The following is a 15,145-nucleotide window of genomic DNA, read 5'->3' as shown; positions in this document are numbered from 1 at the left end:
CTTAATCCAATGCAATCTTTGTAAACATCACCGACTGTACTGACTTGCATTAATATTGTAAATTTCTGCTTGGTGGGTGAAAAATAGCATTACATGGGACCTTTAATACCTGATCAACACATGCCTTCAGCTAAACAAAGAAGACACCTTCAAGCAAGAAGGTCTATGTTACCATGGAAACCATCAGATACCTTTAACATTCACATATCTTTCAGTTGAGCCATCTTTGTAACATGGGATAAAAATCCCTTTAAACAATAAGAAGACAACAGCTTTGTTGATGTAAAATGTTTATTTAAGGTGCTAAAAATGGTCAAGAACCACGTTTGTTCTTTTTTTTTTTCTCCGCAGAACAGGAACAATAATATACAAACCCCCAGACACTGCAGTGTAATGAGGGCCACAATATACAAGATGGTGACATTTAATAAAACCTATAATTCAGAACATTATTGGATGTCACAGAGTAGAAGAGGAAGAGGGTGGATGCACTGCAGTGAGCAAATAAGGCAACATGTTGAGAAACAGGACAAATGTTGTAGAGAACAAGGAAATTAAAACACAGAAACAACAAACTTACACAGCATTAAAAAAAATGTAATTCCAACAGGTACAACATCATGATGACTGATGCAGCTCATTCCACTTGTGTTACTTTATGGTTAAAAAGCTGAGCCATTGTCAGGAATCCATTAAAGTGCCTCCTCAAACTTCCCTTCAGTGACTTCTTTTAACTGGTAAACTTACGTTAGTGTCAGGCCATGTGCTGGTGGACGAGAAACAGTTTGGCAATAAAAACTGCAAAGGAATGGAAAATGTCACCAAACAATCAGTTTCCTGACAACATTGGGGTTTTTTTCTCACTGCTGCTGTAAAGACTGAATAAAATAAATACTAATCGACATCCGCACTGAGACTGTTTCATAAGTTCCTCTTCATAACAGATGGAAAAACCCCTAAAATGGAGCATTGAGAAAGAGTGAGCAGCCCACTGCTGATACTAAAAGCACAGGAATCTCTGCTCCACGCTCTCTCTGGCAGGTGTTTAATCCTCAATATGGTGGATCATTTTTGCATATTATTCATCTTAAGAGGGTGATAAACCCCCAACATAAGCACCTGTCTCCCAGTGACAGGTAATATCACAGGTCACTTAACAGTGTCAGGGCGGTGACGTCTACCCGATGAGTCACAGCCTGCTGTTTAAAACCCCTGCGTTCCCTTGTTCATCCGTGGTTCAGTGCAGCCTGCCAGGCCTGCTGACTGGCCCCATGAAGCTGTCCTGTTTATCTTCTCACGCTTGATGCTCTTTTGGAGTCAGTGACAGCGATCAGCACACTTCTGTTGAGCTGTGCTGAGCTGAAAAGGGTTTCCGAGTTTGTTTAAATGTAAACGAATCACAACTAAAACATAATCTGGCAACGCGTTATACTTTTGAATGGCATCGAGTTGATCACACAGAAACAGTTCTTCTTCCAACAGATACCAATTCCCCATATGTACACACAAACGTTATAAAATGTTGCACTGAAAGAACAACTCCCAGGATTTGCACTTGCCCATTGTCTCTCTTCTCCTCTCGTTTGTGTGTGAGTTATTGAAGTGAGTCTAATGGCTCTTCACACAGAAACAAAAATGTCCAGGTAAAGGCGGTCGTATGACTCCCTAAAGAAGAGGATGAGGGCGAGGCTGAAGAGGCAGGAGCCAGTTAGACACCAGTTCAACCATGACAAGTCTGAGGAGAAAGAAAAAGAATTAGTTTTTATGTAGCTGAAAATCAAAGTCACGTTACTACAAGTGCTTTTGTTTATCTCCAATGCAAAAAACCCCCAAAAACTAATGGCTTCAAAGAGCAGTGTCATTGACTGTCATTACCAACATTTTTTTTTTTAACTTTATTATTTATATTTTGTAATATGGAACAAAATATAACACAATCGGGGGACTGGGTTGTACAAAAAAAGGCACAAGAATGGATAAAAAGATAAAATAAACACAAAAGTTATGTAGCATGCTATAGCTTTTGATACAGGTATTGTTCATTGTCTTTGTGACAATCCCATTTTTCTAGTATCCCTCTCCTTTATTTTTTTGAAACCTCAATGTAAAAGTCATTTTCTCCATGCTGCAGATCGAGTTTATGATGTTTATATAGATTCTTAAGGTTGGGGGGGTTTCTTTGGTGCCAGCACTTAGTTATTGCTTTTTGACTTGCTATTCTGAACATTTTCAGGAGGTAGGTCTCTTTCCCACCAAGTCCTTCAAAAGTTCTTGATCAGCTGTTCCACTTCTCCCCAGAAGTTTTCCATGTCTGGGCAGGACCATAAAATATGAACATAACCTACGGAATCCACCCCACACCCCCTCCAGCAGCAAACTTGTGAACCACTCAATTTAGATTTTTGATTTGGGGTGACAAAGAAACGCATCAAATTCTTCCAGCCAAAAATCCTGCTGAAGGGGAGTGGTGGCCAAGTGGTTAAGGACACTGGCCTTGTAATCAGAGGGTTCCCGGTTCAACTGTGGGATATTGAGCAAGTCCCTTAACCCCCAAAAAGCTCCCCAGGCGCCGAAAAATGGCTGCCGACTGCTCCCCAGGGATGGGTTAAATTGCAGAGGACAAATTTCAATATATATGTGTAACAACATATATACATGACGAATAAAGGCTTAAAGCCCAGTTTAATCTTATAACAGAGAATGTGTGGTTGTGTTAACTTGTGTACTGATTCTTCCAAATTTGCAGCCAATTTTCTTCTGAAAGGTTTATATTTGCTCCTTTTTCCCAGCGTTGTTTATTATAGTAAGTCAAGATTTTATTCATTGAACTCAGGCTCTTGTAGAGTTGACCAAATATATCTTTAGGGCAGTGGTTCCCAAACGGTGTGCCGTGAGGCAAGTCCGGGTGTGCCGTGAGATTTTGTGACAACCATACATTATTATTTTGGGCCCTATAAAATCCACGTTACCGGAATCACGAAATCGACCAATTAAAACAGAATCTACTGTTGAATGCAAAAATTGACAAAATTGGCTTGAAACTCCGTCACCGTGTGCCCCTCTCCCATCCTGGCCACATTAAACAGCGTCTAAACCACCAGAAACAAACTGCCAAAAAACTACACAACTCATCAATGACTCCTAAAATCAGAGCCGACCAGTGCACGCTTAACTTTGCTGTGTCTATGAAGCTCCATCCATTTCTCATCTGTAAAAATATTCTGGCCCCTAGTAGTGAAATAACTGATGCTTCCTTGTGTCCATTTGTTGATGTTTAATTATTACGGTCTGGAATTATGTCATCAGGATCATTTAAATTAGGTTAATTTAAATCAAGTTCATCAAAACTGAATCAATAAACCTGATCAGAGTCAGTATATCATTGATCCCTGAGGGAAATTTGCAGATGGATGACATTAATGCTATTCTCATACATCTTTAAATGACATGTAAATAATTAAAAAGGAGCAGTCAGAATAATCCATGTCACCACAACTTATATCTACCTTTTAACTGTATTGTAATTGTACTTTATTTTTGACAAACATTTTTGATTTAAAAAAAATAATGACAAAAACACGGAATTAAGGAAAAAACAAAACGGAATTTGGAAAAAAAAATAAGACTGATTTTATAGGGTCCTAATTATTGCAATATATAACTACACAAAAATTAACATTTTTGTAATTTACAACTTTGTATGCACTCATTTCATAATACAGAGGCAAACTCTGTATTTTTAATATTTTGTTAATAAATATTTAATGCGTAATATATTTGTTATTGTCACATTTTATTTGGCATTAATAAATAATTATGCACATTTACAGATATTGTACATAATATGAGTGATAACACGTGTTATAAAGGCTATTTTACACAATAGGTGTGCCTTCAGATTTTTACTTTGGGGTGCCTTGGGCACAAAAAGATTGGGAACCACTGGTTAGGGTAATAATTTTAATTTTGAACAAATAATAATATATTTAAAATTCCACACAGAAAGATGGGCCACAGTTTGTCTATGACACTGGCCAAGTTTACATGTTAGCTTTAATGCCTAATTCAGAATAAAGGTGAAATCCTCTTTAAACTGACCTTTTAAACACTTAATTCCAAATGCGAATGTAATTCTGAATTAAACTTAAATCAGAATTAGGTGGCTGGTTTATTACGTTTTGAATTAAAAATGAAATAATTGCTCGATGTTGTTAACACTTAATTCAACTTTAAGTTAATTCCCGAACTTAAGCTGAGACCATGTATCTAAAAAACATGAAAATAAAGAAAAGAGTGGATGGACGGAAGCATAAACATGCGGACATTCACACAGAAGTATTAACAGTCTCGCGGAGTAATGGATTACATATAACGACGTTAGATAATACGTTACAAAATATGAGTAACTGTAATCCGTTACAGTTTAAAAAATTGGTAATCGGATTACAGGTACAGTACATTGTTAAAATCAATGGATAACACAAAGTTACTTCTTAGTTTTGCAGGTTTATTATTTAAAACCCAATGTTTTTCCCTGAAGCCCCAATGTAAATATGAAAAAACCTATTTGCGTCGGTCACGGGCGCGGGAGGAGGAGCTGGAGCCAGAACCGGTAAGAAAGCTTTTGCTGTGTGATCTCTGCAGCATGGAGCAGGTATGGATGCTGTGAGATGACGGCTCTATAAAAACTTCTTCAGTCTGTTGACAAAGTTTGACAAACTTTGCGGATATTTCAATCGGACAACCATCAGCACACAGCTGATCACAGCTAACTTGCAAACGTTAGCTTCTCTACTATGTTGGGTAATGATGTCAGAGCAAAGAACTATTTATCTATGGAGGAGATAACCCAGCTAACTAAAGATATGGGGGTGTGTGTGTGTGTGTGTGTGTAGCACTAGAACTTCACTAATGACGCGTGGATCATTATAAAGTTATTTTCCACTCAGCATCCTGTATAGTGGAAGTAGAGAATATTAACTCCAAATTAAAAAAACAATTTAACCGTGGCCACTGTGAAAGAGTTAATTTATAGTTATTACAAGATGCTAAATGGCAGTTGAACTTGTTACCACCTAGGAAGGATTTTCATTTTCTAGTTGTAAACAAGCAAGTGACCTGGGAGGAGTTGAACCCATGCCTCACAACACAATGATAGCACGTTCCTTCAAAGTTAAAAGTGAGCAGACTCTACACAAATAGAAACCTAATGAGATTGAGTGTAAAGTGACATTGACTGATGTATGTGCATCACAACAACTAATGGTTAATCAATATAAATAACTGACATACTACCTGGGAGAGAAGCCTCTCGTGCCATTTAATATAAGGATTGTGAATAATTCAATGCTATAAGCAGTGTTCCCAGTTGTCATTGACCCAAACTTGAACCTAAACATGGTGCAGAATGAGGTTCAGGCTTCATTAACCATAGAAAAGGATCTACAGCTGTCTGCAATCATGCTAAATTTGGAGGGCAGATAGAAGCCTCGTACCACTCAGTTTATCAACTCAGCAGCAATTGCATTAAAATAGAAAGAAAGAAAAAACACCATCAAGCTCGGCTGCATTGATGTATGCGCTCAAATTTGAGTTGTGCACACTTTTTCCAACAGGCTGTCACAGCTGAACACAAACGCTAAGTCTGGACGAGACACTAATCGATACTCGGCTTAATTCAAATGCATTAGGAAGCTCTGGGCGAGGGGATGGACGTCTCATGGCAAGTGCTGCAAAGTCCCAGGTGTTTGAGGTGCTCTACGGAGTTTACTCAGCATGGGGAGGACGTGACTTATAATCAGGACCAGAAAACCTGGCAGATGTTTGAGTGCTGATAATCAAGAAGAACAAATGAAATCAAAAAGAAAAGGTGATAACATGCAGCAGGGGAACCGGGCATGGGTTGTGCAAATATTGGTATGTTCAATTCTAGTGAAAGCAACAGCCTCTTTAAAGCAAGATTAATTTGATGCCTTAAATTTCTAGCTTTGGCCCAAACCTCATATACTTGGTGGAGCATCTTGTGCAGGGGGAGAGAGGTTGCAGGTCAATGCGTTTGTGTAATTAAAGAGAAGAATGAACTGGAGTAAAAGAAGGGTAGGGAATAGGAATAAGAGGAGATTGAGGTGAGTGTTTGTGGAGTGAAGTCCAGACTCCTGAAGGCTCCTCATTAATCAGGAGCCAGACAGCAGGAGACCCGGCAGGGAAGCAGGTTAATGGAGTTGTGTTTACCTGACCTTTGGTCTCGTCCAAACTTCTGAAATCTTCTCTAAACAAAGAAATGTCCGTTTAAAGTTTGAGACGGCCTTCTGATCTCTATGTGATTTTGAACCAAGATGTATTAATGAACCATCGTGTAAATATGGGATAATTGAGTATTTGAGCAAGGCAATTCAACATTTTTTCTTTGGTTTTGGCCGATCCCTTCCGGGGTCACCACAGGTTTTTATGTTCGACGCTCTTCCAGACACACTCCTCTGCTTTTATCCGGAAATGGGACCGGCACATGGAGGACACTGGCTTGCGGCCTCATTTTAGGTTGCAATGCTGATGAGCAGTTAGGGGTAGTGCCTTTCTCAAGATGGGGATTGAACGAACAACCCTTGGGTTACAAGTCTGCTTCCTTAACCTGTTCATGACAAATGGTTTTAAAACTCAGAAAACCTAAACCATTAGTCCAATGGTTCTTACCTCATGGGTGATGATTTCTGTTTAATGTTTGTATGACCTCTGCAAATATTTTACATTTTAGATGAAACTAATTGTATGATGACATATGAAGTACTGTATGTTAGTGATCACATGACCAAAGGAGAGCCTTTGCATCCCTCCATTTGTGAAGCAAAGTTTTCATCCAGAATCTGATTTCCTTTCGGGTACAGATGCAACTCTACTCTAACGTTATTTTCAAGACATTCACTCAGTCATCCTTGTCTTTTGAACGTGACAACCTTTCCATCTTTATTTCTTACATTCTAAACTACTGCTGCTGTTCTTCATTAATACTTCCTGAAGTGAAAATGTGACTGATGTCAATAAAAAAATGGTTTCTCAAGAAAAAAGCGGTATATAAATCTAAACTAAATTATTATTATTATTATTAAATGATGGGTAGCATTTCTAAGGTAAGCATACGCCCCCTTTGGCCTGAAGTTACGCACTCTGGGTCGAGCGGCTCTGAAATGTGGGCGTTGTCATTTAAATCTGGCCTTACGCGCATTCTCCCGTCTACTTAAGTTGTTTTCCTTTTACACACTTCTAACCCTGGAATAAATGCAGCGCCCCGATAAGATGAAACATTATATTGCACTAGAAATATGGATTTAGTTACATTTTAAGGCACACAGACTTGTGCGTCGTGGAGCTGCTCTGTGCTCAGCCGAGTTGTGCCACACCTGCTGCTGCTCAATTAATTAAAACAGACGCAGACTTCTGTCCACGTTGCCACAGTGATATCCAACTATTTACATACTACAGTGGATATAAAAAGTCTACACACCCCTGTTCACAAGCCAGGTTTTTGTGATATAAAAAAATAACACCAAGATAAATAATTTTACAAGTTTTTCCACCTTTAATGTGACCTATAATCTGTAAAATGCAATTGAAAAACAAGCTGAAACCTTTCAGGGAGGTGAAGTAAAAATAAAAAAGTGAGAGAATGAGGTTGTAAAAGTGTGCACGCTCTTATAACTGGGGACGAGGCTGTGTTCGGATTTAACCAATCACATTCAAACTCATGTTAAATTGGAGTCCGCACACTTCTGTCACCATTTAAAATGCCTCTAATTAACCCCAAATAAAGTTCTGGTGTTCTAGTAGCTTTTCCTGACGTTTTTGTAGCCACATCTTCCAGGACAAGCCATGGTCCACAGAGAGCTTCCAAAGCATCAGAGGGATCTCATTGTTCAAAGATATCAGTCAGGTGAAGGGTACAAAATACTTTTCAAGGAATTAAATATAACATGGAACACAGTGAAGACAGTCATCATCAAGTGGAGAAAATATGGCACAACTGACTTTACCAAGAACAGGACGTCCGTCCAAAATTGATGACAAGACAAGAAGAAAACTGGTCAGGGAGGTTAAAAAGAGGTCGACAGCAACATTGAAGGAGCTGCAGGAATTTCTGGCAAGTACTGGCTGTGTCGTACATGTGACAACAATCTCCCGTCTTCTTCATATGTCTGGGCTATGGGGTAGGGTGGCAAGACGGAAGCCTTATCTTACAAAGAAAAACATCCAAGCCCGGCTTCATTTTGCAAAAAACATTTGAAGTCTTCCAAACGCATGTGGGAAAATGTGTTATAGTCTGATGAAACCAAGGTTGAAATTTTTGGTCATAATTCCAAAAGGTATAACTGGTGCAAAAACAATACTGCTCATCACCAAAAGAACACCATACCTACAGTGAAGCATGGTGGTGGCAGCATCATGCTTCGGGGCTGTTTTTGTTCAGCTGGAACTGGGGCCTTAGTCAGGGTGGAGGGAATTATGAACAGTTCCAAATACTAGGCAGTGTTGGCACAAAACCTTTGGCCTTTATCTTTCAACACGACAATGACCCTAAGCACACAGTCAAATCTACAAAATAATGGCTTCACTAGAGTAAGATTGAGGTTTTGGAATGGCCCAGCCAGAGTCCAGACCTGAATCCCATTGAACATTTGTGGGGTGATCTGAAGAGTGCTGTACACAGGAGATGCCCTCGCAATCTGTCAAATCTGGAGCGATTTTGTAAAGAAGAGTGGGCAAATATTGTCTCATCAGGATGTGCCACACTGACAGACTCTTACCCAAAAACACTGAGTGCTGTAATAAAAGCCAAAGGTGCTTTTTATTTTTCCCCTTTTAAGGTTTCAGTTTGTTTTTGAATTGCATTGTACAGGTTATAGGTCACATTAACGGTGGAAGAAGTTGTGAAATTATTTATCTTGGTGTCATTTTTTTATATCACAAAAACCTGCCATTTGAACATGGGTGTGTAGACTTAACGTAAAGCTACAGTTTGATCCACTACAAAATAAATAATACGTGAGACAAGCTGTCATATATAGAGGTTGGTGAAATGTGTGTGGATACCAGAAAGGGATGGATGGATACCGGATGGATAAGGCATTAAACAATTTCTATGTAAAACTGCATATTATGTAGGAAGCCAATATTTCTGTTTCACTGCAAACAGCTCCGTCTCCTCTCAAAGCAGGATGATCTACAGGGATTATTTCCTCCCTGCAGCGCATCACGCTTTAGAGCAGGTACCGTATTGGTGACAGATGATGATGATGATGCGTGCCGATCATTTCTGAATGCAGAAATGTAAGGAGATAATGAAATCACGCTTTTTGCACATACAAATCTGCCGTTAATATGAGGAGAAAAAGAGAGATTTTAACTGTGACTCAGATAGAAATGTGTGTCCGATCCTTAATCTGCAATAATCTGATCAAATCAACCTGTGACATTGTTTATCAAAAGGTGTTTCAAATTAAAAGGGCGCTTAATAATTCTCACAGATTTCAATGACATTTACAAGCGTTGGGAAAACTCCATGTTCCGGGACTTCTAGACATCCCAAACAAATGACATAACCGCCTCATTTCCATCAGACCTCCTCCATTGACAGTCTACATGCTTTTGGCTTCCTCACGCGTGGAGGGAGAGAAGAACATAACTGCAGGTGCTCAAAAAAGCGCTTAAGTCTAGACGGGAGAATAGACCGAAGGCGAATGAAAATAAGTGATATATCATTCTTATTGTAATTTCTTGCATTTGCCCCCAAAACTCTGCCAAGGTGACTTCCCAACACATTTGTGGTGTTTTTCACAGTATGAAATTGGTGGCAAAACACTAGCAGATGTTTAGTTTGGGGCTTACACGGAATAATTCCAATTGAATGTCTCGCCGCAGAGTGAGGTGATATTGCATGAAATACCGGGAACTAAAATAAGGTGGAAAATAATGAATATAGACTTTACTTTCAAAATTGTTCAGAAACCAGTTCAGTTCCCTGCAACAAAATTACCTGTGGGTCATGAAATGACCATTTCTCTAATCTTAAAGTAGATTATTATTGTTGAGGGTCTTTTATATTCCATTCTGCTTCCATCGTGAGCTATAATACACCTTATCACTGATTCCATGAACTGTACGGGGGTTCATTCATTGCACTTATGCGATCATATTCAGAGGACAATTGTGCTGCCATTGGACAGTTTATCATTTAAACAACTTATTATAATGGCTGTCTCCATCAGTGAAACCATCCCTATATATGAAGAGAGAAATGTGTGCCCACGGACATCTTATGGCCTTAATCAGCCCTAATTGAGGTCACTGCAGTGTTGCTAGTGATGAAGCCCAGTTTACTTTTTATTGCTGTGGCCTTTGTTTGAGTCTCCCAGGGTCAGCCCAATCGAGACGAGAAGAACAAGATCATCCATCACAATGTGACCTTTTCATCTTTATTGTAGATGCAGAAAAGCTTTTTGTTGATCAAATGGATGGTACATACTTCCCTTTGTAGGTTGGGATAAGTTTAACTATGAGCATCCTCTGTGTGTGCTTGAGGGTAATGCACAGTAAATCATTTAGTCTATCTCTCTGAGCAAAAATACCTCCGATAATAGAGATGTCGACGGCTGTGGGATTGGGAAAAGCTAAAAAAAAGAGCTCTTGTTTTTTTTCTTTCAAAAGCCCCTCCGCACTCTTTAAAGGGAGTGAAAAAGTGATTTTGTAAAAACATCCTGAAATCTAATGGAACTTTAGAGGTGCAGTGATTATTTCTTAGTGCAGAACCATTTGTCTCTTAACTCCATTCATACAAATCTAATACTCGCTGCTATCCTCCCCTTTTCCAAACCGTTTAGTTCAACAACAAATATAACAACCACGGATATGTGGCCTGGAGGCTGTATTCATGTTTCTCAGTCACATGGTTCAGAGACTTCAGGAGATCTGACAACATGACAGAGGCCAGTTAGAGCTCACTGATCCAAACTCCCTCTACCTCTCCCTCAAAACAAAACAGACCAAGAGGTGAAATCATAGACCAACCAACCAAGACAAAATCCACCCAAATAAATATTAAACTCTTTGAAGGCTGACATTGTCAGGTACAACAGCATTAAGTGGGAGGGGTTTTTAAATGTGGAAGCACATGCTGAACATATCAATGCAAGTCTGCATAATATTTGCCACATCCATTATGGGACTCCAGAGAGGAAATTAGAGTAACAAGACAGGCCACTAGAAGACCTCCAATGGGAATTTACATAACAATCAAATTAATCTTTGCAGGGGAGATCTCTGCAGGAGAATACAATGATGCTCAATTAGAGATGGGACGGGAGACTTTTTGAAACATAAGCTATAGCCTTATCATTATTTCAATAATGTTTAAACATCCTGATTGAGAAAGTGCTCGTTCTCTACTATTTAGTAGCAGCATGTAAAGGTGCTGCATTATGATGAGTTGTTTCATTTATATTAGTGATGCACCAAAGATTCGGCCACAGAAACACTTTTCTCTCCGAAACAACCTTGCTGAAACAGGATGTTGAGATGACGTGAGCAAACACCACGGCCAGCATGTGCTTGTCTGCATATGGGCCAACCTGACCATGGAGTGAAAACAATAAAAAGTTCACTGTTATGGCACATTTCCATTGGCGATATCAGCTCTACACGGCTCCGCACTCCTCACTTTCGGGACCCAATACTGTTTTTCCAGAGTGTTTCCATTGAGCACCAAGCTGAAGTGCAAAACTGCCAGACTCCTCACGAGATTGCGTCTACATCACATTTTCACTAGACCAGGGCTGCTTTTTTAGGAACCTCAACAAAGGAGAGACTAAAAAAGGCACCACCAGGTACCACAGAAGAGGTACTTTTTCCCAGTGGAAACACGCAAAAAGAGAGTAGAGCCGAGCCGAGTAGAGCCAATACCCCTAACCCGCCACATGTTTCACTGAGATCTATTCAGATCCTCGGCACTTCATCGCAACTGTCATTGATCGGTAGGGCTGCTCGATTATAGAAAAAAATGACAATCACGATTATTTGTCAACCAAAAAAAAGCATAAAACATATTCTTTAAATATAAATAAAATCCTTCAAACACTAAAATCAGGTATGTTCACTTTTGCACAAAACGAAACACTTCATGTGTCATTGCTCTAGGTCTTCATCATCAAACCCAAAGTGTTCCCATAGAAGATAATTCGACTTGCCTTGCTTGTTTACGTTTTTGCTGCGTTTCTCCTGCCTTGTTTCAAGACCACAAGCAACAACTTTCCTCGTGTTGGCCTGCAGGCTCGCTTTGGCTTTGAGAGGGGCGGGACGGAGGAGAGGAGCTTGCATGTGGGTGGATTAAACAACTCAAAGTTTGTATTAATGACATGTGTGTGCCAAGCTTTATTATTTGTAGATGTCCAAAATAGTGGGTTTGTTTTATTTCGCGAATAAAACGTGTAAAAAATATATATATTTATATATACAGATTTTTTTTTTTTTTTCTAATAATTGTTTTTTCTCGATTGTTATTTTGTAATCGTTGGGTGTAATAATTGTAATCATAATCAAATTTCGATTAATTGAGCAGCCCTATTCATTGGCGTTATAAAGATCATTTCTTGGAGGTGAGAATAAAGCAGCGCACACAAGAAATGATCCAGGCTGCGATGGATGCAGAGAACAACATGATCTCACAGGGAGACGGGACCCTGTCACTAAAACAATAGTTTCACTTTTCAGGAGAACCCGCTTGGAGGCAAAGACGTGCACAGGGCAGGAGAAGGAGAGCAGAGTGCTGACAGTGAGACACTGTTCAGTGCTGCAGCTCATGTCACAGACTTCACTGTGATATAGCAGAGAAGTTACATACACAAACATATTTAATTAGACTATATTTTAGTAGCCCAGTCAGTTTTAGACGTGTTCATTATTATTTGATGTACATGAGTGGAGTGAAGTCAACATTTTATCACATTGTGCATTGTTGGAATGTCATTGGTAAATAAATATTTAATCCATTTTTTAAACTGATTGATTCTTTAAAGCATTCATATTAATTCATGCAATTGCAATGCCTTCATTGTAGTGAAGTTAGTACACAGTTAGAGCCATAAATGCAATAGTACTAATAATTGGCAAAAAAATTTATTTCAGCTTTTAGTTTCCTCACCAATAATTTGTATTTCGGTGCATCCCTTATTTATAATGTATTGACCTTTGACCTTGCCCTGTAATCTAGTGATAACTGATCTTGTATACATGGTAAATGGTAAATGGACTTGATTTTATATAGTGCTTTACCCCCACACTGAAGCAGTCTCAAAGCGCTTTACATATCAGCTCATTCACCCAATCACTCTCACATTCACACACCAGTGGGACAGGACTGCCATGCAAGGCGGTAGTCAACCACTGGGAGCAATTTAGGGTTCAGTGTCTTGCCCAAGGACACTTCGACACATAGTCAGGTACTGGGATCGAACCCCCAACCTCTCGATCAGAAGACGACCCTCTACCACCTGATCCACGGTCGCCCACATGGAACAAAAAGGTACTTCAAAAGTCAACTTTTAAGTTTTTTTTCTCATTACCAAGAGTATCATCATATATAAGAAAGGTCTATATTAGGACAACATGATCAAAATGATTTTCCTTCCACAGTGGGCTACAAAAACAATGACCGTTGTGGCACCAAAAAGGCACAATTAGCTGCATATTAAACCACCAACACAGCTCATCAGAACTATTACAAGCAGCCACTCTGATACTATTTATTTTTACTACAGCAAAGTCGAATAAGTCACCAGTAAATTAAATATGCTTTGTAGCTATGAAAAGCCGTTTAATGTCTAATTCTCCATCCTCATAAGGCTCTGATGGGCCTCATTATCCTGTGGAATGTTCTTCTAGTTCCTGAACACAAAGACTTAAGCCGAAGCAAACACTATCTGGCTGCAATACATGCTTAGTAAAATCCCATGAATTGTTTAATTATTGATGAAGCACAGTTTGCTTTACTGGGGCAGTGCAGAAAAACAAATTTCGTAGCGAAAGACATATTGTGCTTTTAATGGAATTCGGATTCAGCGATGAGTTATTTGCCCAAAGCCAGTAGGTAGTAATTTGCCAGTGCAATGTTATCTAGTAGCTCATATTGTGATGTCTGCAGCTGTGAGGATTCTTTGACAACAAAATGTCAATGCGTCATCCTTATTAAACAACTGCAAGTTCTCAAGTAAAAGCAGAAAACAGTGAAAGCCTCAATCATCTGCGCTTGATCTTTGCCAGGCTGTCACAGGGTACTTGTCAGGATTCATCCAAGCACAGAAGAATCCCTTTGGCTCCCTCTCTCTCACACACACACACACACACACACACACACACACACACACACACACACACACACACACACACACACACACACACACACACACACACACACACACACACACACACACACACACACACACACACACACACACACACACACACACACACACACACACACACACACACACCCCTCAAAAACAAGCCCAGGTGTAAACGTCAAAAGTGGAACTAAAAACTGAAGTGATGCAAACACAAACGGCTTCAACCAACAATGAGCATTTTATCACTCGGTGACAGAAATGTTGAGCAGTGAAAACATCATATATTCTTCACCTGCTATAGTTACTGACAGTCCTGTCTGTCTACACTTGGGAACATTACTGTCTGATGTGTGATCACTTTTCTACTGACACACTACGTGGTTCAAAGAATTCAAAAAAACACAATGCCTGTCAGAAGAATCACAGTTTACAAAGATCAATATTTCTTCATTTTTAGCTGCTAGAATAAATTCAAATAAAAACATTTTAATCATCACTGTCAATCTTGACAACAAAGTGACAAATTCATTTTTTCCATCTCTTAGTGTCTTTGATGATTTATAAAGTTCTTGTAAAGGCAAAAACAACCATTTAATAGAATGTTGATGAGGTAATTAGTTGTCATTGCAATATGTGTTTAAAAAAATAGGTTAAAACACTGAAACATCACAGCTTGAAAGTGGGGGACACATGCATTATTATGGAAAAAAGTGCTTCTTTTTTTGTGTTTAAAAATAAAACAAAAAAGAAAAACAGATTTG

The 15,145-nt window shown here is 39.2% G+C and overlaps 1 protein-coding gene across 1 annotated transcript in view; it reads right to left on the bottom strand.

Annotated features, from left to right (window-relative positions):
- Positions 1-273: 273 nt before the first annotated feature.
- The window catches only part of slc49a4 (solute carrier family 49 member 4), a 61,718-nt gene continuing 46,846 nt past the window's right edge, over positions 274-15,145 (bottom strand). The window contains exon 9 of the mRNA XM_028435321.1: positions 274-1,735. Within this exon, the coding sequence (XP_028291122.1) occupies positions 1,620-1,735 (116 nt within the window). The 3' untranslated portion in view covers positions 274-1,619. The remainder of the gene's footprint in view (positions 1,736-15,145) is intronic.

This window comes from Gouania willdenowi, chromosome 21 (genome assembly GCF_900634775.1).
Source record: "Gouania willdenowi chromosome 21, fGouWil2.1, whole genome shotgun sequence".
Lineage (NCBI taxonomy): Eukaryota > Metazoa > Chordata > Actinopteri > Blenniiformes > Gobiesocidae > Gouania > Gouania willdenowi.
Note: the sequence above shows the minus strand (reverse complement) of the source record. Positions and strands in the feature narration are given on the sequence as shown.